At 42.1% G+C, this 23881-nt stretch overlaps 1 protein-coding gene across 7 annotated transcripts in view; it reads right to left on the reverse strand.

Annotated features, from left to right (window-relative positions):
- The window catches only part of LOC135504727 (fibroblast growth factor receptor 2-like), a 106241-nt gene that overhangs the window by 55207 nt on the left and 27153 nt on the right, over positions 1-23881 (reverse strand). For 4 of the 7 annotated variants that reach the window (XM_064923542.1, XM_064923541.1, XM_064923540.1 and 1 more), the window contains exons 3-6: positions 19779-20048; positions 11271-11345; positions 7659-7828; positions 685-808 (exon numbers count right to left, since the gene is read on the reverse strand). In XM_064923542.1, the coding sequence (XP_064779614.1) occupies positions 685-808; positions 7659-7828; positions 11271-11345; positions 19779-20048 (639 nt within the window). The remainder of the gene's footprint in view (positions 1-684; positions 809-7658; positions 7829-11270; positions 11346-19778; positions 20049-23881) is intronic. The other 3 variants (XM_064923543.1, XM_064923544.1, XM_064923545.1) reach the window with 3 other exon arrangements.

Here is a 23881-nt window from a genome sequence, read left to right on the forward strand (position 1 = left end):
GCAACTACCTGTACCCCCGCACATTGACTCGGTACCGGTACCCCCTGTATATAGCCTCGTTATTGTTATTTTATTGTCTTACTTTTTATTTTAGTTTATTTAGTAAATATTTTCTTACATATTTCTTGAACTGCATTGTTAAGGGCTTATAAGTAAGCATTTCACGGTAAGGCCTACTACACCTGTTGTATTCGGCGCATTTGACAAATCAAATTTGATTTGATTTTTTATTGGGCCAGAGCCCTGCCTACATACAATACATGCATCAATCCTGCCCATAGAAACAGACCTGGCACATCTAGGCAGCATTCCTTCTCTGTACTTCCCTACAGTGTAGTAGCATGCACCTGGGGATCAAACAGCCAGCAATAACCCTCAACCCCACCCCGTACCCAACACCCTCTGTGAGAATCCCCTAATGCTGGCCCAAACAAGTAACATTTAGTTGGAGTCGGCAGGTAGCCTCGAGGTTAGACCATTAGGCCAGTAACCAAAAAGTTGCTGGTTCAAATCCCGGAGCCAACAAGTTGTCAAATCTGCCGCTGTGCCCTTGAGCAAAGTACCCAAATGCTCCAGGGACACAGGAAAATGGCTGACCCCTACTTTTCGCAGGTGCCTCGCAGATGTTATTATTAACCCCCCCATCCCTCCATCTATCCCAGGCAGGCCCAGTGCAGTACTCACCCACTACATCCAGGGTGTAGGTGTGGTTGATGGTGCCATATGCGTTCTCCACCAGGCAAGTGTAGTTGCCCTTGTCGGATGGAACCACACTCTCCATGATCAGGGTCCAGTGCTGGTGACGCACCTGAAAGGGAAATCCAACCCATTAATGTGAATCTCACAAAGGAACATCCAAACCAATGCAAACTGCGGATTGATGGAAGGCCAGAGAGAGTAAGTGAGGATGCTCAGTGAGTGATGGGCAGTCAGGTCTATTCTCACGAGCGCATCATGGTGAAAAACAATATTACAGGGAGTGACAGACTGGTCCTAAGGTGAGCTGCTACCCCCACCCAAGGAATTTCACTGTGCTCTACCTAAGCTACTACTTACCACCACTACTCTTTAGAACACCAGTGAAAACCCCGTAGATTCTAAATATTCTACTTTTTACTACTTACAGAGAAAACACTAGAAATCTTTTATTAGGGCACTTGTCTTGCATGGACAAGTCAATTGGAGTGTGTTTGTGTGTTTGTGTGTATGTGTGTGTGTGTGTGTGTGTTTACAAAGATAGTGAGGAGAAAGTGTTCGACTGAATACGGTGTTTATTAGAATGAGACTTTCTGCAGAATTAAAGCCAAGGGGAAACATTCTCCGGAACTTCCCATGAAGAGATGGCTGTGTTTCCTCATAAATTATCACCCATTAACTACGTGTCACACTTTTTCCTTCCCTATTACATCCCAACACAATAGATAACTTGCAAATGACTCTATCACTGTAAAGTGTAATGTGACTTTTAATTGCACTTTAAAAAACTTTGATTTGATTTCAATAGATTGGATGATTCCCCAATCGTATTATCGTATTCAGCAGAAGCATTTTTATATACAGTGCTTTCGGAAAGCATTCAGACCCCTTGACTTTTTCCACATTTTGTTACGTTACAACCTTATTCTAAAGTGTATTAAATAGTTTTCTTTCTTCATCGATCTACAACAATACCCCATAAAAACAAAACAAAAACAGTTTACAGAAATTTGTGCTAATTTATATTTATATATATATTTATATATATATATATATATATATATATAAAAATATAAAATATATATATATATATATATATATATATATATATATATATCACATTTACATAAGTATTTAGACCCTTCACTCAGTACTGTGTTGTAGCACCTTTGGCAGCAATTGCATCCTCGAGTCTATTGGGTATGACGATACAAGCTTGGCACACCTCTATTTGGTGAGTTTCTCACATTCTTCTCAGCAGATCATCTCAAGCTCTATCAGGTTGGATGGGGAGAGTCGCTGCACAGCTATTTTCAGGTCTCTCCAGAGATGTTTGATCGGGTTCAAGGACATTCAGAGACTTGTCCCGAAGCTACCCCTGCGTTGTCTTGGCAGTGTGCTTAGGGTCGTTATCCTGTTGGAAGGTGAACCGACTCTTCTCTGTTTATATCAATGATGTTGCTCTTGCTGCGGGTGATTATTTGATCCACCTCTACGCAGACGACACCATTCTGTATACATCTGCCCCTTCTTTGGACACAGTGTTAACCTTTTTGGGATAGGGGGCAGTATTTTCACATTTGGATGAATAGCGTGCCCAGAGTGAACTGCCTCCTACTCTGTAGATGCCAGATGCTAATATATGCATATAATTATTAGTATTGGTTAGAAAACACTCTGAAGTTTCTAAAACTGTTTGAATGATGTCTGTGAGTATAACAGAACTCATATGGCAGGCAAAAACCTGAGACAAAATCCAACCAGGAAGTGGGAAATCTGAGGTTTGTAGTTTTTCAACTCAGCCCCCACTGAAGATACAGGGTGATATTAGTTATGTTTCACTTCCCAAGGCTTCCACTAGATGTCAACAGTATATAGAACCTGATTTGAGGATTCTACTCTAAAGGAGGGGCTCTATAAGTGCTCTTTGAGTGAGTGGTGTGGCAAAGTGCCACAGCCTCCGTCTGGCGCGCTCACATGAAAGGTAGCTACAGTGGGGCAAAAAAGTATTTAGTCAGCCACCAATTGTGCAGGTTCTCCCACTTAAAAAGATGAGAGAGGCCTGTAATGTTCATCATAGGTACACTTCAACTATGACAGACAAAATGAGAAAAAAAATACAGAAAATCACATTGTAGGATTTTTTCTGAAGTTATTTGCAAATTATGGTGGAAAATAAGTATTTGGTCACCTACAAACAAGCAAGATTTCTGGCTCTCACAGACCTGTAACTTCTTCTTTAAGAGGCTCCTCTGTCCTCCACTCGTTACCTCTATTAATAGCACATGTTTGAACTTGTTATCAGTATAAAATACTGTATAAAAGTCCACAACCTCAAACAGTCACACTCCAAACTCCACTATGGCCAAGACCAAAGAGCTGTCAAAGGACACCAGAAACAAAACCACTGATAATCTCACTCGATCTGGGGCCCCACGCAAGATCTCACCCCGTGGGGTCAAAATGATCACAAGAACGGTGAGCAAAAATCCCAGAACCACACGGGGGGACCTAGTGAATGACCTGCAGAGAGCTGGGACCAAAGTAACAAAGCCTACCATCAGTAACACACTACGCCGCCAGGGACTCAAATCCTGCAGTGCCATACGTGTCCCCCTGCTTAAGACAGTACATGTCCAGGCCTGTCTGAAGTTTGCTAGAGAGCATTTGGATGATCCAGAAGAAGATTGGGAGAATGACATATGGTCAGATGAAACCAAAATATAACTTTTTGGTAAAAACTCAACTCGTCGTGTTTGGAGGACAAAGAATGCTGAGTTTCATCCAAAGAACACCATACCTACTGTGAAGCATGGGGAAACACCATGCTTTGGGGCTGTTTTTCTGCAAAGGGACCAGGACGAATGATCCGTGTAAAGGAAATAATGAATGGGGCCATGTATGTGAGATTTTGAGTGAAAACCTCCTTCCATCAGCAAGGGCATTGAAGATGAAACGTGGCTGGGTCTTTCAGCATGACAGTGATCACACTGCCCAGGCAACGAAGGACTGGCTTCGTAAGAAGCATTTAAAGGTCCTGGAGTGGCCTCGCCAGTCTCCAGATCTCAACCCATAGAAAATCTTTGGAGGGAGTTGAAAGTCAGTGTTGCCCAGCAACAGCCCCAAAACATCACTGCTCTAGAGGAGATCTGCATGGAGGAATGGGCCAAAATACCAGCAACATTGTGTGAAAACCTTGTGAAAACTTACAGAAAACGTTTGACCTCTGTCATTGCCAACAAAGGGTATATAACAAAGTATTGAGATAAACTTTTGTTATTGACCAAATACTTATTTTCCACCATAATTTGCAAATAAATTCATTAAAAATCCTACAATGTGATTTTCTGGAGAATTTTTCTTCTCATTTTGTCTGTCATAGTTGAAGTGTACCTATGATGAAAATTACAGGCCTCATCTGGGAGAAGTGGGAGAACTTGCACAATTGGTGGCTGACTAAATACTTTTTTTGCCCCACTGTACGTTCCACTTCATTTGTACAGACGAAGGAATTGTCCGGTTGGAACATTAATTAAGTTTTATGTTAAAAACATCCGAAAGATTGATTCCATACTTAGTTTGGCATGTTTGTATGGGCTGTAACGGAACCATTTGAACTTTTCGTCCGACGTTCGGCGCGACCTGAACGCGCTTTTGGATTTGTTTACCAAACGCCCTAACAAAAGAAGATATTTGGACATAACTGATGGACATCATCGAACAAAATCAAACATTTATTGTGGAACTGGGATTCCTGGGAATGCATTCTGATGAAGATCATCAAAGGTAAGTGAGCATTTAAAATGCTATTTCTATAAATAATATTTCTAAGTATTATTGAAGATTTATGATAAAAATATCCTAAAGATGGATTATATACATCGTTTGACATGTTTCTACGAACTTTAATGAACATTTTTTGACTTTTCGTCTGGATTACTGGACTAAACGTGCGAACAAAAAGGAGGTATTTGGACATAAAGATTACATTTATCGAACAAAACAAACATTTGTCTAACATGGAGACCTGGGAGTGCCATCAGATGAAGATAATCAAAGGTAAGTGATTAATTTTGACTTTTGTGACAGCTCTCCTTGGTTGGAAAATGGCTGAGTGGTTTCCTGTGGCAAAGCGCCGACTTAATTTTTTTACGGCTGCAGGGGCAGTATTGAGTCGCTTGGATGAAAAGGTGCCCATTGTAAACAGCCAGCTCCTCAGTCTCAGTTGCTAATATATGCATATTATTATTAGTATTGAATAGAAAACTCTGAGTATAACAGAACTGATATTGCAGGCAAAACCCTGAGGAAAATCAAAACAGGAAGTGGCTTCTATTTTGAAAACTCCATGTTCCACAGCTTATCTATGCTGGATTTAACCTCTAGCGTCGAGCAATCCCGTATCCGGGAGCGTAATCATAGCCTCGAGCTCATTACCATAACGCAACGTTAACTATTCATGAAAATCGCAAATGAAATGAAATAAATATATTGGCTCACAAGCTTAGCCTTTTGTTAACAACACTGTCATCTCAGATTTTCAAAATATAGCTCCACAAGCATTTGTGTAAGAGTATTGATAGCTAGCATAGCATTAAGCCTAGCATTCAGCAGGCAACATTTTAACAAAAACAAGAAAAGCATTCAAATAAAATCTTTTACCTTTGAAGAACTTCGGATGTTTTCAATGAGGAGACTCTCAGTTAGATAGCAAATGTTCAGTTTTTCCAAAAAGATTATTTGTGTAGGAGAAATCGCTCCGTTTTGTTCATCACGTTTGGCTAAGAAAAAACCCCGAAAATTCAGTCATTACAACGCCAAACTTTTTTCCAAATTAACTCCATAATATCGACAGAAACATGGCAAACGTTGTTTAGAATCAATCCTGAAGGTGTTTTTCACATATCTATTCGATTATAAATCATTCGTGGCAGTTGCCTTTCTCCTCTGAATCAAATGGAAAAGTGCACGCAGCTGGAGATTGCGCAATAATTTCGACGGAGGACACCAAGCGGACACCTGGTAAATGTAGTCTCTTATGGTTAATCTTCCAATGATATGCCTACAAATACGTCACAATGCTGCAGACACCTTGGGGAAACGACAGAAAGTGTAGGCTCATTCCTGGCGCATTCACAGCCATATAAGGAGACATTGGAACACAGCGCATTCAAAATCTGGGGCATTTCCTGTATGAAATGTCATCTTGGTTTCGCCTGTAGCATTAGTTCTGTGGCACTCACAGACTATATCTTTGCAGTTTTGGAAACGTCAGAGTGTTTTCTTTCCAAAGCTAGTCGAGCATCTTTTCGTGACATAATATCTTGTTTAAAACGGGAACGTTTTTTTATCCAAAAATTAAAAGAGCGCCCCCTATATCGAAGAAGTTAAATGGATATGAACCAGATTCCTTTTCCTATCACTTCCTCAAGGTGTCAGTCTTCAGACATAGTTTCGGGCTTTTATTTTGAAAAATGAGCCAGAACGATCATCGCGTCGAGTGGTCACATGACTTTGGCTCGCGCAACAGAATTTGGGCAGATGTTTTCCCCTCTCCTACTGTGAAAGACATTTGCGGTTGATATATTATTGATTATATATTTTAAAAATAACCTGAGGATTGATTATAAAAAACGTTTGACATGTTTCTGTGGACATTACGGAAACTATTTGGAATTTTCGTCTTGCGTTGTCGTGACAGCTCTTTCCTGTGGATTTCTGAACATAACGCGACAAACAAATGGAGGTATTTTGGATCTAAAAATAATCTTTATGGAACAAAAGGAACATTTGTTCTGTAACGGAGTCTCGTGAGTGAAAACATCCGAAGATCAAAGGTAAACGATTAATTTGATTGCTTTTCTGATTTGTGACTGAGCTACCTGATGCTAAGTGTACTTAATGTTTTATCGTGCGACCGATAAACTTACAAACGCTTGGATTGCTTTTACTGTAAATCATAATTTCAAAATCTGACACGACAGGTGGATTAACAAAAGGCTAAACTGTGTTTTCCTATATTGCACTTGTGATTTCATGAATATAAATATTTATAGTAATATTGATTGTATGTAGCGCTATGCTATTCAGCGGTTGTTGATGACACTTATCCCAATATCGGAATTGCAGCCATAACAAGTTAACATAATCGCATGGTGTGCTTTCGCCGTAAAGCCTTTTTGAAATCGGACACAGCTGCTGGATTTACATTGTTTGTTTGTTACATTATTGTCTTTACATTGTTTGAGTTTGCAGAATGTGCAAACAGCAGTTGGGCGAAGTGCATGGGTTCTTAGAACATAGACTGGTCCCTTCTGTTCAACTTTAGGCCGAGGCTGCGGATCCATAGGTAACCGTCCCGTCCCGCCGGATCCCTTTTCCCCAGAGCTGATGATCCAAATCACTGGCTTTACCTTACACACCATTTTTTTTGTGGTCACCCTCCCTTTTCATTTCTCACTGCCAATCGTGAATGATAAAGTTTTACTGGTGAATCTTCCGTGCCGCAAATGCATTTCAACCATTTGATCTGAACCAGTTTCATGGGGATATTCATCTAGATCTTCTTGAGTTATCGATTGTGATGGGGGGGAAAAAGATAGTTACATATCGGGATATTATTTTTTATGACATATTGTATCGTATCATTTTGACAATATCTCAATATTATTTTTGACTTAGTTGGCTGTACCTGCACCAAAACTTTTTTTCTTATTTTTCTTATTTTCAATCTTCTTCTTTAACTAGGCTGCGCAGCTCAACTGTAGTAGCAGTAGAGCCAAAATGGAAGGGCAACAGTCTGCCTCAAAATCAAGACGCAGAAAAATGCATTGAAAGTCCTTTCTAAACAGTCACACAAGTAAACTTGAATGAAACATTTGATTACATAGACTAATTTCAATGCGCTAGTCATGAGAAACTCCATGTACCAGCATGCTGCAGTGCGGGGTTCTCTCTCATACCTTGTACCCGCCCATGCGGTCCTCCTGTCGGAATGGTCGGCTGTTCTTCAGCCAGCGCATCTTAGGACGTGGGTTGCCCCCGGCAGCACAGCGAAACTTGACTGTGTTGGCAGCAGGTACAGCATGTAGCCTCTTTTCCATCTTCTCCAGCATCGTCCAATAGGGCGCCCCTAAAGAAAAGAGATGACCAATCAGGGTTTTTGTTTAGTCAAAATCTCAAATGAGATTTTGTCCATCTATAGCAAAACAGTAACATATATTATATTAGGGAAGTACCAGACAGTACCAGAAAGTGTTCATTGTTACCACATAGTTTATTAGTTAAAACCATATCAGCTTACACCATGCTGTAAAATAAGTCTTACTTATATTTGTGAGAGTAACTTTTCTCACTTTCTCTACTGTCAACAGAAACACGGTATGGGAAACATGGCTGAGCAGCAGAGCTCTGTTGATTAACAGTTTCAGTCCAATGCCTGAACAACATGGATTACTACAACTATAGCAGGTAGTGAGAAAGAGTGAGGGAGGTGGTCACAGGCTATGTCCCAAATGGCACCCTATTCCCTATGGGCCCTAGCCAAAAGGATTGTACTAAATAGGGAATATGGTGCCATTTAGGGAGAAACTACAGTTTACACTGGAAACACTTAATACTCAAACATTAATGTTTTCTTTTGAAGGTTGCAGAACACGTTACCAAGTGGGTAACTAGACCATCACATCCATTTTATCTAGTTGCAGGTAGCGCTTTTTTTTACCACTTCTTCCAATTACAATATTTAGCCTGTCATCGGGAAGATATGGCTGTTGAGAAGAAGGGATATTTATCATCCATGAATAATCATTATGTTCCAGAAGGGAGAAAGATTATTTCACATTTGTTGTGGGTAAGAAATGTTTGGTTTGTAAAGGGTAAGTTACCCACACAATGATCGATCATGCTCCTTCATTCAAATACACTCCCACAGGGACGTATAGGAAGTTAGTAACACCCCTTTTCTGTCTGGCCTACATACTGTAACTGCAGCTCGTTCACCCCATATATCTCATTTTCTGTAGTTCCCTGAAGCCCCCCCCACTCTCACACACACACACACACGTTATCTTCTCTCTACCCCCTGCCTCCCCATTTCTCTCTCTCGGCACCTGGGAGAGTGATTGCATAAGCAGATGCACTCAGAAAGAAGAGAAATTTCACAACCGATGTCCCCACCATCACTTCCTATATCTCTATTACAGGAGCAGAGAGAAGAGGGGGAACACTCCAGGGTTACTGCCGCCGTTAGACACTCCTTTAGCCTTATTGGGCCTCTGTCCTTCTCTTTCCACCCCTCCCTCCCTGTTTTAGCCCTTCTCCCTCTTCCCACTCCTCTCTCCCGCCCACCAGAGTTCAATCAGAATACTATCAGAGTCGGTCACCTCCCATAATTTTCTCTGGCATGCAAACCGGACAGTACACACATACTTTGATACAGAAGAAGTAAACCATGCTCTTCCTTCCAGGATGAACCAACACACTATCATTAGACTAGTTAGGTTCTTTTAAGCCCATTTCCTTCTCACTCTGTCCCCTTATTTCTCGCCATCTTATTTTCTCTTTCAACACTCCTACCTACAGACACAGTCAGACAGGTTAGGGTGGCGACTGCCCTCGTTCGGGAGCTCGTCTCTCTCAGGTGAACTCTGACCCCGGAGTGGCAGCAGCTGTGTCTGATGATGAGCACGGTACATGATAGTGAAAGGTGACCAGGTCTGTTTCCCATGCTCCCGTCGTCCGGTGGTAGCGAGACTTCAAAGACCCCCCAACCTCTGTCCAGATGAGGCCAAACTCTCACTGGCCAACTGCTGTGGCCCCTAAGACCCCTCTGTGGCCCCTAGCACCCTGTGTGGCCCCATTATGGCCCCTTAAGCTCTCTGAATAGACAGCTTCTCTTACTGTTTACTCTGTGGCAGTCTGGGGTTAGCTCAGGTTATCTATGTAACTCCAAAACAAGAATGTGCTGTACGTTCAGCATGAGGAATGCAGCACAAACATAAGTGTCAAATGATAGTATTAATTGTACATTTGCCCCATACTGTAGAGCTGGTACTAGAGCTACATATACTGTATATCTAGGACAAACATAAAGCAGCTATTGATAGACTATTAAAAGCTTGTAAATTGTACCCTACAGATGTTTCAAACGAAGACAAAACGGGAGCAATTAAGGATGATCTCCTTAACAGGCCAGAGAATGAGTTAGAACAACAAAACCAACGAGCGTGGAACCCCACATCCACTCTGACCTCCCCCTGACGTCAATGCTGCCCCGAAAAAACAAAGCCTTCTCCATGATCCTTCCATATGCCTTGCTCGTCTCCTCCGATCACAGCCAACCTCCGCTGACGCTGGGTAGGGGGTACATCTTCACCCATAACTTTTTCTCCCAGTGTTTTAGGGGGGGCCTGGTTGTGACTGTGTTGTTGTTCAATCTCTTTTTAAGAAAGTGGAATCAAAGTGTACAGAGTACGAGCTGAGACAGACACTGAAACCTAACCCATTGGGCATTAGAACGGCCCCAAGCACAATGCTCAGACCCCCCCCTTCTCCTTCCCTCTTTCCCAAAAAAGCCTTCACAACACCCCTCCAAAAGTGGGCCGGGGGCTAGCACTCTACAGCGATAGCATACACAGAGAAGTGCCGGTGCTGATCCAAACCAGAACGCTGTAGTTAAAAGGCCTCAACCGTCCCCTAATTTTTCTCTTCCGCCTCTCTTTTTTAATATTCCGGTTTTAAATTCTTAGAAAAAAAACACCAGGAGAAAATTCAACCGAGCTGCCAGAACAGTTTTTACTTAGCTTTCAATCAGCTTATTACCACCAGAAACATTTTTTTCCCCCTTCTCTCTATTTTCCTCTCCTTACAGAGTTCCTAGATGACATATTTAATGGATTTCAGGCAATTATTGTCGGTGCAAAGTGGGGGAGTTGAACCCACTGTGAGGGACGGTGCGTGTTTAAAATTTTAACAATATATGGAAGCCTTCAGCCTGTGACACACACACAGAACCCATCTCCCATCAGGTCCCTAACCCAGTCCAGATGGGAGCATTCCATAATGGATGAGTCCAGCTGACTCGCTCCTTGGGGCCTGACTACCTGAGAGATGCAGGCTACAGGAGGAATGTTAGGAATTCCTCTACCCTGGAGCGCCTAAAAGGCCTGGGAGAGATAGGCTTACAAAAATCACACACACATATACACATTCCCAGCACACACTCCCAGACTTACTACATATACAGGAATGCTACAGTACAGCTGAGATCTCATTGCAGATTTGAACTAATGAAACTAAGAGATTTAGTAACACTGTGCACACAACACACAAAAAGACAAACATTTAGGAGTATAGTAACTTTGGTCATGACGGCATTTGACCTGATGTTCGAATGGCCAAGCCATGTCCTTCAGATCCACAACAGTGTTATTATATAACAATGCAGATAAAAACAACCCCAAAAAACAACAACTCATTTGCTGAGATCACATATTTCCTCAATGCCCCCACTCCAGAAGACAACGGTCACTGCCTCTCCTGCCCTGTTCCCACAATACTATGCCCATACTCACTTATCTGCTCTCCGTCCACCCCCACGTCCTCTGATCGCTCTGTGTCGTCCTCATCGTCCCCAGACGAGATGGCATCTGTAGAGATGACCACGGTTAATTCCTACCATCTCTGCCACTTCTCAACACAGCTCCAGCCATACGCGCCACACACACACACACACACACACACACACACACACACACACACACACACACACACGTTTAGGTGAAGTGGCAGAATCAGGTGATGTAATATTGACGTTTACACTGTTCACAAAATCACTAATCATATGCAATCAAGAACAGCATGAGAGTCACTGACGTTTGTAAGAAAAGTTGAATAACAACAACTACATGACCATTCCACAACCCTTCCATGGCCATTCCCCAACTACCACCCTATTAAAAAAAGCATCACAACCTCAAAAGATCAGGGATGTAGTAGGCTGGACACATGAAATGTTTAACAATACTTTTTCTGATTTAAAAACTAGTTCATTGCATCAGCCGTGTGCCCAGTTTCATAATATTACCATATGTCCCAGCTGCTTGCCATAGGTTTGAAGTAATCATGAAAAAACAGGCATTATTTTTGGGGCATTTTTCACCCTGCCAGCTCCTATATTAGCAATATTGTGCCCCGTGGCACCAACTCGCCTTCCGAAGGTTCTGTTCCCAGCCTATTGTTCTACGTCACAATGCCTGCTTTGCTATTGTTGGCAATGAGACCTGCCCACGTTTCTGGTAGTTAAAATGTAAACAACAAAAAATTAGTCATGGAACTGAGGTCGTCCCATTGTTTCAAATCAGGAAATATAGGTATGTCTGTCTATTTCAACAAATATCAAATGATTTATTTTAATTGGACACCATTTTAAATCATGAGAATCTCCTCTTTCTAATTATGTAAGGCTGGGCAGTGTATTCCGTTGTCATCAAACGCTTGCCCCGAAATACCTTTTGTCCTTGGAATGCTGAGCTCCGCCCATTGTTTTCCTACGGAGAGGCATGTTGGTATATTGGGTCAAATATCATGCAATGTGTATATTTCTATTTTTTTTATCAGGATAATCTCCTCTTTCTAATTATGTAAGGCTGGGCAGTGTATTCCGTTGTCATCAAACACTAGACCAGAAAGTCAGAAGTTGCAATTTTTTCCCCGACATCCTCATTATGTAGACATAAGCACACTTGGCACTTTTGAGGTGCAGATGTTTACTTACTACACAACTTGGTATTTTTCAGTTTCATGATGAGAACAGATTGTAGTAGTAGTAATAAAAAAGTGGCGCAGTGGTCTAAAGCACTGCATTGCAATTCTAGCTGTGTCACCAGAGATTCTGGGTTTGTGACCAGGAGACCCACTGGGCGGAGTACAATTGGCCCAGTCTCCTCCGGGTTAGGGGAGGGTATGGCCAGCAGTGATTTCCTTATCCCATCATGCGCTAGTGACTCCTGTGGCGGGCCGGGTGCAGTGCACGCTGACACGGTCGCCAGGAGTACGGTGTTTCCTTCAACACATTGGTGCGGCCGGATTCCGGGTTAACCTCATGTAACTCTGGGGGCGGCATTTCATTTTTGGATAAAAAACGTTCCCGTTTTAAACAGGATATTTTGTCACGACAAGATGCTAGACTATGCATATAATTGACAGCTTTGGATAGAAAACACTGACGTTTCCAAAACTGCAAAGATATTGTCTGTGAGTATAACAGAACTGATGTTACAGGCGAAACCCAGATAAAAATCCAACCAGGAAGTGCCCCATATTTTGAAAGCGCTGCATGCCAATGACTCCTTATAATTTTTATATTTTTTTAGTTAATTTTTTACCTTATTTTTACTAGGCAAGTCAGTTAAGAACAAATTCTTATTTTCAATGACAGCCTAGGAACAGTGGTTTAACAGTGGGTTAATGACAGATTTTGTACCTTGTCAGCTCGGGGATTTGAACTTGCAACCTTTCGGTTACTAGTCCAATGCTCTAACAACTAGGCTACCCTGTGAATGGCTGTGAATGGGCTACGAATGAGCTTACGCTTTCTACGTATTCCCCAAGGTGTCTACAGCATTGTGACATATTTTTACACATTTAAGGGACTACATTGAGCAAGTGGTCACATGATGGCTCCCGCAGAAAATCTTGTGTAAAGTACAGAGGTAGCCATTATTCCAATCGCTTCTAATGAGAAACCAATTGTCTCGGTGGATATACTATCGAATAGATATGTGAAAAACACCTTGAGGATTGATTCTAAACAACGTTTGCCATGTTTCTGTCGATATTATGGAGCTAATTAGGAAAAAAGTTTGGTGTTGTAGTGACCGCATTTTCCGGTCGATTTCTCAGCCAAACGTGAAGAACAAACGGAGCTATTTCGCCTACAAAAATAATATTTTGGGAAAAAAGGAGCATTTGCTATCTAACTGGGAGTCTCGTGAGTGAAAACATCTGAAGTTCTTCAAAGGTAAATTTAATTTAATTTTATTTAATTTGATTGCTTTTCTTATTTTCGTGAAAATGTTGCCTGCTGCTAGCAGGGCATAATGCTATGCTAAGGCTATAATAAACTTACACAAATGCTTGTCTAGCTTTGGCTGTAAAGCATATTTTGAAAATCTGAGATGACAGGGTGATTAACAAAAGGCTAAGCTGTGTTCAAATATATTTCACTTGTGATATTCATGAATAGGAATATTTTCTAGGAAGATTATGTCCGTTGCGTTATGCTAATTAGTGTCAGATGATGATAACGGTCCCGTTCACGGGCTGGGCGTTACTACAGGTTAAGTGGGCATTGTATCAAGAAGCAGTGTGGCTTGGTTGGGTTGCGATTCGGAGGACGCACGGCTCTTGACCTTTGCCTCTCCCGAGTCCGTATGGGAGTTGCAGCAATGAGACAAGATGGCAACTACCAATTGGATAAAACGAAAATGGGGAGAAAAAGGGGTAATTTTTTCAAAGAAATATAAAAATGTGTGAGTGTTTAAAACTGTACCTATCTCGGAATATGTTTGTTTGTAATGTACAGTACTGACATAGTTAATATATTTTCCATTATTTATTTCTGTCACACCCTGATCAGTTTCACCTGTCCTTGTTATTATCTCCACCCCCTCCAGGTGTTGCTTGTTTTCCCCAGTGTATATATCCCTGTGTTTCCTGTCTCTCTGTGCAAGTTTGTCTTGCATGTTTAGTCAAGTCAACCAGCGTGGTTTTCCCATACTCCTTTTTCTAGTCTCTTTTTGAAAGTCCTTTCAATTTTGACCCCTGCCTGACTCTGGACTTGTTTCCCTCCTGCCTGATCATCCTGCCTGGCCTGACCTTGATTCTGCCCTTCAGTACCTTTTGGACTCTGTACTGGTTTTGACCCTCTTGCCTGTCCACAACCATTCTCTTGCCTTTTCCTATTGGATTAATAAATATTGTAAGACTTGAACCATCTGCCTCCTGTGTCAGTATTTTCTGTATAAACAAACATGCCCATGATTACCATATTTCCCAACATGCTCTATTGCAGGTTGATTTTAAGAATTGATTGCTTCAATATCTGTGTTTTTGCATGTATATTGACTGGTTGATAAATCCCATACAGTCCCAGTCAAAAGTTTAGACAAACCTACTCATTCAAGGGTTTTTCCTTTATTATCACTATTTTCTACATTGTAGAATAATAGTGAAGACATCAAAACTATGAAATAACACATAGAATCATGTAGTAACCAAAAGAGTGTTAAACAAATCTAAATGTATTTTATATTTGAGATTCTTCAAACTAGCCACCCCTTGCCTTGATGACAGCTTTGCACAGTCGTGGCATTCTCTTAACCTCTGGGATATCAGTGAAAATGCAGAGCACCAAATTCAAATGAATTACTATAAAAATCTAACTTTCATGAAATCACACGTAAGATACCAAATTAAAGCTACACGTGTTGTGAATCCAGCCAACATTTCAGATTTCAAAAAGGCTTTCCGGCGAAAGCAAACGATGCTATTATCTGAGGGTAGCACCTCCGCAAACAAAGAGAGAAAACATATTTCAACCCTGCAGGCGCGACACAAAACGCAGAAATAAAAATATAAATCATGCCTTACCTTTGATGAGCTTCTTTTGTTGGCACTCCAAAATGTCCCATAAATATCACAAATGGTCCTTTTGTTCGATTAATTCTGTCGATATATATCCAAAATGTAAATTTATTTTGGCGCGTTTGATCCAGAAAAACACTGGTTCCAACTTGAGCAACGTGACTACAAAATATCTCAAGTTACCTGTAAACTTTGCCAAAACATTTCAAACTACTTTTGTAATACAACTTTAGGTATTTTTTAAAGTAAATAATTGATCAAATTGAAGACAGGATGATCTGTGTTCAATACAGGAAGAAAACAAACTGACGCTACCTTTCTGGTCACGCGCCTCTAACAAACAGTACACTTGATGTGAACCTCGTTTTGAACAGAGCTACTTCTTCATTACACAAAGGAAAAACCTCAACCAATTTCTAAAGACTGGTGACATCCAGTGGAAGCGGTAGGAATAGCAAGAAGGTCACTTAGAAATCTGAATTCCCAATGAAACCCATTGAAAAGAGAGTGACCTAAAAAAAAATGGTTTGTCCTCGGGGTTTCGCCTGCTACATAAGTCCTGTTATACTCACAGACATGATGCAAACAGTTTTAGAAACTTCAGATTGTTTACTATCCAAATATATCTTATCTTCTGGGGATGAGTAGCAGGCAGTTGAATTTGGGCATGCATTTCATCCGGACGTGAAAATACTGCCCCCTGTCACCAAGTAGTTAACCAGCTTCGTGAGGTTGTCACCTGGAATGCAAAAGTTAATTTGTGAAATGTATTTCCTTTTTAATGCGTTTGAGCCAATCAGTTGCATTGTGACAATGTAGTGGTGGTATACAGAAGATAGCCATATGTGGTAAAAGACCAAGTCCACATTATGGAAAGAACGAACAGCTCAAATAAGCAAAGAGAAACGACAGTCCATCATTACTTTAAGACATGAAGGTCAGTCAATATGGAAAATGTCAAGAACTTTGAAAGTTTCTTCAAGTGCAGTCGCAAAAACCATCAAATGCTATGATGAAATTGACTCTCATGAGAACCGCCACAGGAAAGGAAGAGCCAGAGTCACCTCTGCTGCAGAGGATAAGTTCATTAGAGTTACCAGCCTCAGAAATTGCAGCCCTAATTAATGCTTACATAGTTCAAGTAACAGACACATCTCAACATCAACTGTTCAGAGGAGACTGCGTGAATCAGGCATTCATGGTCGAATTACTGCAAAGAAACCACTACTTAAGGACACCAATAAGAAGAAGAGACTTGCTTGGGCCAAGAAACATGAGCAATGGACATGAGACCGGTGGGAAATCTGTCCTTTTGTCTGATAAATCCAAATTTGCTTTGCTGGTGACACTGTCTGTGATTGATTTAGATTTCAAGGCACACTTAACCAGCATGGTTACCACAGCATTCTGTACCGATGAGCCATCCCATCTGGTTTGCGCTAGGTGGCACTATCATTTGTTTTTCAACAGGACAATGGCCCAATACACACCTCCAGGCTGTGTAAAGGTTATTTGACATAGAAGGAGAGTGATGGAGTGCTGCATCAGATGGACTTTCCTACACAATCACCTGACCTGAACCCAATTTAGATGGTTTGGAAAAGCAGCCAACAAGTGATCAGCATATATGTGAACTCCTTCAAGACTGTTTGAAAAGCATTCCTCATAAAGCTGGTTGAGAGAATGCCAAGAGTGTGCAAAGCTGTCATCAATTTCCACAAATGAACTTTTAACAAGGCACACCTGTTAATTGAAATGCATTCCAGTTGACTACCTCATGAAGCTGGTTGAGAGAATGTCAAAAGTATTTCCAAGCTGTCATCAGGGCAAAGGGTGGCTACTTTGAAGAATCTCAAATATATTTTGATTTGTTCAACACTTTTTTGGTTACTACATGATTCCATATGTGTTATTTCATAGTTTAGAAGTTGGACATAATATTTATTTTTATTTTACTAGGCAAGTCAGTTAAGAACAAATTCTTATTTTCAATGATGGCCTAGGAACAGTGGGTTAACTGCCTGTTCAGGGGCAGAACAACAGATTTTGGACCTTGTCAGCTCGGGGATTTGTACTTGCAACTTTTCGGTTACTAGTCCAATGCTCTAACCACTAGGCTACACTGCCGCCCCGTATAATAATAATAATATACCAGTGAGATGGTTCCAGTTTTAATGATTTAGGAAGCATCAATAATCAATTTGGAGGGATGAATACCAGGAAACAGGTTAGCAAGATTAAATAACTGTGAGAAACTGGTAAATTATTATAAATTATTTCCATCAACAGCATGACTTCAAATGGAACTGCTAAATTATGTGATGTCTAAATCTGGCTTCTCTATGGCCTTCTCTCTGCTATCTGCATGATCAATCATCAACGATCAGGGTGGGGACAGACAGCGCATCTCAGTCGGAGCATAGCTCAAAATGCATGTAACTTTTTTTCTTGTTACAGGGGGCTGTAGTGGAGCAGGTTGAGAGCTTCAAGTTCCTTGGTGTCCACATCAACAACAAACTAGAATTATCCAAACACACCAAGAGAGTCATAAGAGGGCACAACAATGCCTATTCCCCCTCAGGAAACTAAAAACTATTTGGCATGGGTCCTCAGATCCTCAAAAGGTTCTACAGCTGCAACATCGAGAGAATCCTGACTGGTTGCATCACTGCCTGGTACGGCAATTGCTCGGCCTCCGACCGCAAGGCACTACAGAGGGTAGGCCCAGTACATCTCTGAGGCTAAGCTGCCTACCATCCAGGAACTCTACGCCAGGCAGTGTCAGAGGAAGGCTCTAAAAATTGTCAAAGACCCCAGCCACCCCAGTAATAGACTGTTCTCTCTACTACCGCATAGCAAGCGGTACAGGAGTGCCAAGTCTAGGACAAAAAGGCTTCAACAGTTTTTACCCCCAAGCCAAAAGACTCCTGAACAGGTAATCAAATGGCTACCTGGACTTGGTTTAAACAGCCTTGGTTTCTCAAATGACTGCCTCGCCTGGTTCACCAACAACTTCTCAGACAGAGTTCAGTGTGTCAAATCGGAGGGCCTGTTGTCTAGACCTCTGGCAGTCTCTATAGGGGTGCCAGAGGGTTCAATTCTCAGGCCGACTCTTTTATCTGTATACATCAATGATGTCGCTCTTGCTGCTGGTGATTCTCTGATCCACCTCTACGTGGACGACACCATTCTGTATACTTCTGGCCCTTCTTTGGACACTGTTAACTAACCTCCAGACGAACTTCAATGCCATACAACTCTCCTTCCGTGGCCTCCAACTGCTCTTAAATGCAAGTAAAACTAAATGCATGCTCTTCAACCGATCGCTGCCCACACCTGCCCACCCACCCAGCATCACTACTCTGGACAACTACAAATACCTAGTTGTCTGGTTAGACTGTAAACTCTCCTTCCAGACTCGCATTAAGCATCTCCAATCCAAAATTAAATCTAGAATTGGCTTCCTATTTTGCAACAAAGCATCCTTCACTCTTGCTGCCAAACATACCCTTGTAAAACTGACTATCCTACCGATCCTTGACTTCGTCAATGTCATTTACAAAATAGCCTCCCAACACTCTCCTCAACAAATTGGATGCAGTCAATCACAGTGCCATCCGTTTTGTCACCAAAGCCTCATATATTACCCACCACTGCGACCTGTATGCTCTCATTGGCTGGCCCTCACTACATATTCGTCACCAAACCCACTGTTTCCAGGTCATCTATAAGTATTTTCTAGGTAAAGCCCCGCCTTATCTCAGCTCACTGGTCACAGGTTGCAGGTGACTAAAATGTCCAATTGTTGGGTAGCCTCACTCACTGGCTGGATTCCAATAGGAATTACACATCACTTTGCAAGCCAGCATAATGTGACTAACATAATGTGACTAACAACTAACAATGTGACTGTAAATCAGGAGCTTCCATTCGCTGTGTTAGGATATCACTAGGCCCTGAAAGAAATGCCTTATGATATACTGTATTGTCATGAAAAAAATATGCAAATAATGGTAGAACCGTTCATGGAGGGTTCTAGGAAAAACCCTATAAAAGGGTTCTTGGTAGAATTATTTGTAGAGGGTTCTACGAAGAACCCTTTATAGGGAATCCTAGCTATTACACTTTACAGAGAGTTCTATGAAGAACCCTTCATATAGTATTCTAGGTAGAGCCTTCGGCAAAGGGTTCTACCTAGCACCAAAAGGGTTCCCCTATGGAGACAAACTGAAGAACCCTATATGGTTCTACTTAGCACCTTTTTTTCTAAGAGTGTAGGACCTACACTATGACCAACTCTAACTTTGTCTGTCCCTGTCCTGCCCTTGCAGGATGGTTGGCTGGCTCGTTTCTCCCAGCCCTGGCTTTTTGGTTGCTCCCTGCCCTGACTGGCTGGTTATCCCCTGTCCTGTTTCCTGCCTGGCTCCCTGACTCACCTGTGACGTTCACTATGAAGCAGAGTGTGTCGCTGCCCTGAGGGCCCACGGTGCTGCAAGCGTACAGGCCCGAGTCCTTGGGCGAGGCGTCGCGGATCTGCAGCACCTCCCGCTCTATCAGGGTGCGGTTGTTGACCCCCAGAGAGGAACCATCCTTAGTCCAGGTGATGGTCCCCACCTCCCCGGGCAGAGGGCAGTTGAGCTTCAGCAATTCCCCCGGGTGCAGCGAGCACACGGTGGGCTTAGAGATTTGGTATTTGGTCGGAGGCTCTGCAGAGCAAAGAAAAGGGAGGGGGAGGCCGAGGAGGGGTGTGCACAGAAAGAAGGGAAGAAAGACAGGGAGAAAGGTGGAAGAGGAAGAAACAAGCAATAGTGTAAGAAATATTTTTTTAAACACCACATAACCCCATGGATGCACTTAAATCAATGTAAAGCCAAGAGGAGGGATACAGAGAGAGAGGAGGCCCAAACTGTTTAATCTTAAAACCATATATTAACATGACAACCCTCATTCAGGACACACCCTAAACATTATCTTTAGTGTTGGGTTGTGCTTTCATGCGTAAAGCATGCAGTTATGGCCCAAAGCAGAGGGTAGAGAGTGGACAGTGGCGTGGAGGTGGAGGCAGAGCCTGTGAGAATAACAACCAATCAGTGGCCAGACAGATAAACAGACCCTCTCCCTTTCAGCACAAATACCAGCCAGTGTGAGTACAGCGGAGAAAGACAGGTACCTCCAGAATAACAAGATATACACTGAATAAAAATATGAACGCAACATGTAAAGTGTTGGTCCCATGTTTCATGAGCTGAAATAAAAGATCCCAGAATTGATCCATACGAACAAAAAGCTAATTTCTCTAAAATGTTGTGCACAAATTTGTTTACATCCCTGTTAGTGAGTATTTCTCCTTTGCCAAGATAATCCATCCACCTGACAGGTGTGGCATATCAAGAAGCTGATTGAACAGCATGATCATTACACAGGTGCACCTTGTGCTCTGGAAAATAAAAAGCCACTAAAATGTGCAGTTTTGTCACAACACAATGCCACAGATGTCTCAAGTTGAGGGAAAAATTGCCATGCTGACTGCAGGAATGTCAACCAGAGCTGTTGCCAGATAATTTGATGTTAATTTCTCTACCATAAGCCACCTCTAATATCGTTTTAGAGAATTTGGTAGTACGTCCAACCGGCCTCGCAACCGCAGACCACGTGTAACCACTCCAGCCCAGGACATCCACATCTGGCTTCTTCCTGCAGAATTGTCTGAGACCAGCCACTCAGACAGCTGATGAAACTGTGGGTTTAAATTTCTGCACAAACTGTCTCAGGGAAGACTGCATGCTCATCATCTTCAGCAGGGTCGTGACCTGACTGCAGTTTGGCATCGTAACCGACTTCAGTGAGCAAATGCTCACCTTCGATGGCTACTGGCATGCTGGAGAAGTGTGCTCTTCACAGATAAATCCCTGTTTCAACTGTACCAGGCAGATGGCAGACTGCGTGTACTGTATGTTGTTGTGCGGGTTGCTGATGTCAACGTTGTGAACAGAGTGCCCCATGGTGGCGGTGGGGTTATGGTATTGACAGCAATTTGAATGCACAGAGAAACCGTGGCGAGATCCTCAGGCCCATTTTTCGTGCCATGCAACCGCCGCCATCATCCTCATATTACAGCAAGATAATGCTTGGCCCCATGTCACAAGGATATGTACACATTTCCTGGAATCTGAAAATATCCCAGTTCTTTCATGGCCTGCCTACTCACCAACGTGTATGACAGCATGTTCCAGTTCCCGACAATACCCAGCAACTTCGCACAGCCACTGAAGAGGAGTGGGACAACATTCCACAGGCACAATCAACAGCCTGAACAACTCTATGCGAAGGAGATGTGTTGAGCTCCTTGAGGCAAATGGTGGTCACACACTGGCTTTCTGATCCACGCCCCTACCTTTTTTTAAATGTATCTGTGGCCAACAGATGCATATCTGTGTTCCCAGTCATGTGAAATCCATAGATTAGGGCCTAATGATTTTTTTTTTAATTGAATGATTTCCTGATTGAACTGTAACTGAGTAAAATCTTTGAAATTGTTGCATATTGCATTTATATTTTTTTCAGTGTATTTTTTCAATCCCCTACACCCATCAGAAAGAAAATCCAGACAGGAAAGGGTGAAAGCTATCTTAGAGGGAGCACTCTTTCTTTTCCTGTCTTGTTTTTGGACAGCAAGACAGAAGACAAAACCTTGACCTAACCAAAGGTCTAACTACTCTGTTTTCCAGCCCTCTCTCTCTACAACCATGGTAAATCTAGTCTCTAACCTCTGCCTTGATTTGACACACTCAGTCTACAGATTTCAACACTTTATTACAAAAACAAACCTTGGCATAGGTGCAAAATTTTGGGATTGTTTATTGCAATATTGTGTGTGCACTTGTTTTCCATAAAATAAATATTGTACGTGGCTAACGTGTCTTAGACAGTCCACATTTGGCTGACTGTACCGTAATAATTAGAGGCATAGTACAGAGGCACTCCCAACCGTTCCTGTATCTCAGCACACCTCCCTAAGTACATTCCACCTTCATTGTATGTGTTACATTAACTCCCACCCCTGAGCAGGAAGAGAAAGTTAATTCCACTTGCAGGCAGCCGGCCATGCCAGAACGTGTGTGCTCTAAGCGCTCCCCCCGGGCACATAGCCCCACACAGGTAAAGTTCCGTCTCCACCCACCACCCACTGTGCATGGTCTGAGGAGGAGTGTGTATGTTGATTGATGGGGGCTATTCACCACCTTTGTTAATTTCCCTACATAGTTTTCCATACTACTTTAATTGCATTGTTATTGACTCTGCGTTTCCCTCCATTGTGTGATCAAAGCCTGTGGAAAGAGCTGTTCCTGTTGCCTTCCACTAGGCCTGATACAGGCCTGGCACTCAGTTCGGGAGCGAGGCCTCTATCAACACAGGTGAGAGAGAAGGGGTGTACAGATAGCTAATATACACGGAACTGAGAGGGGATGGCCATATACTATGACAGGCACCATCTATCACACACAGAATGGGGGATGGGGCAGGACATTGTTAAATAACTCCAAATGGTGAACACTTGGAAAGGTATGCTTAAGTGTTACTTTGAGGTGTTGTATCTCTCTTCTCTGCTGTGTGTACAAAGCATTAGGAAATGTAGCTGGTTGCATTCTTTCTATGATAAACATTAGAAATATGATGGCCATGCATCATTTTTTCATTGTCTCATTTACTTGTGTGGCTGTCAGCCAAATAGTGTTGCACTTCTGTTGTCATCTGACGACAATTAAGCTATTTTCTGCGGAATGTGTTGCACTAAAGTATTTTCTGTGAAAGAAAACTATAGTTGCACATCCGATAACTATTGAAGCAAAAAAAACACAACTTTACTTTCAATATAAAACGCTTTCTCCTGTTGTGCTATTTACAAACATGTGACTAGCTCAACTGCTCTGGGGAACTACGGTAAGCTTCATAATGCAAATTAATGTGACAGGTGCAATGAAGAACACAATCTGTTTTATCTCCTAATGTATTGCACAAGTTGACTGCCGGTATATAGCTACAAATATAAACATGTATTGAAAAACGTTTTAAAGGTATTGATGGTACTGAAAAACCATCCGATGGCTATTTCCAAATACCCCGGTATACGGTATACCGCCCAAGCTTAGTACCAGCCTACCTGTCAAGAGATGAGTCTCAGCTAAACCCTGCTTATACGACCTGTTGACATGTTGAGGTTTGACATTTTTCTGACTCTTGCCGTTTGATAATCCGACAATTCCAGACGTCATTCATATTTGGATATGCACACGTACATGATCAAATAGCAATATTCTTTGTTCTCTCTGTTATCATTTCAGCAAGCTAGCTAGCTTTCAATTAATTATCTAAATTGCACATCTATATATCAATGCATTATCTAAATTACGGGCGCAAATTCGCCATAGAAATAGAAAGACTATAAACTCTGGTAATATGGATAGCCTAACTATTGAACGGTTTGAGCATGTATACGAATTTGCCCAAAACTTTAGTGGTCAAAACCTTTCATCTTGGG

The sequence above is a fragment of the Oncorhynchus masou genome, chromosome 18, assembly GCF_036934945.1.
Source record: "Oncorhynchus masou masou isolate Uvic2021 chromosome 18, UVic_Omas_1.1, whole genome shotgun sequence".
NCBI classification, from domain to species: domain Eukaryota; kingdom Metazoa; phylum Chordata; class Actinopteri; order Salmoniformes; family Salmonidae; genus Oncorhynchus; species Oncorhynchus masou.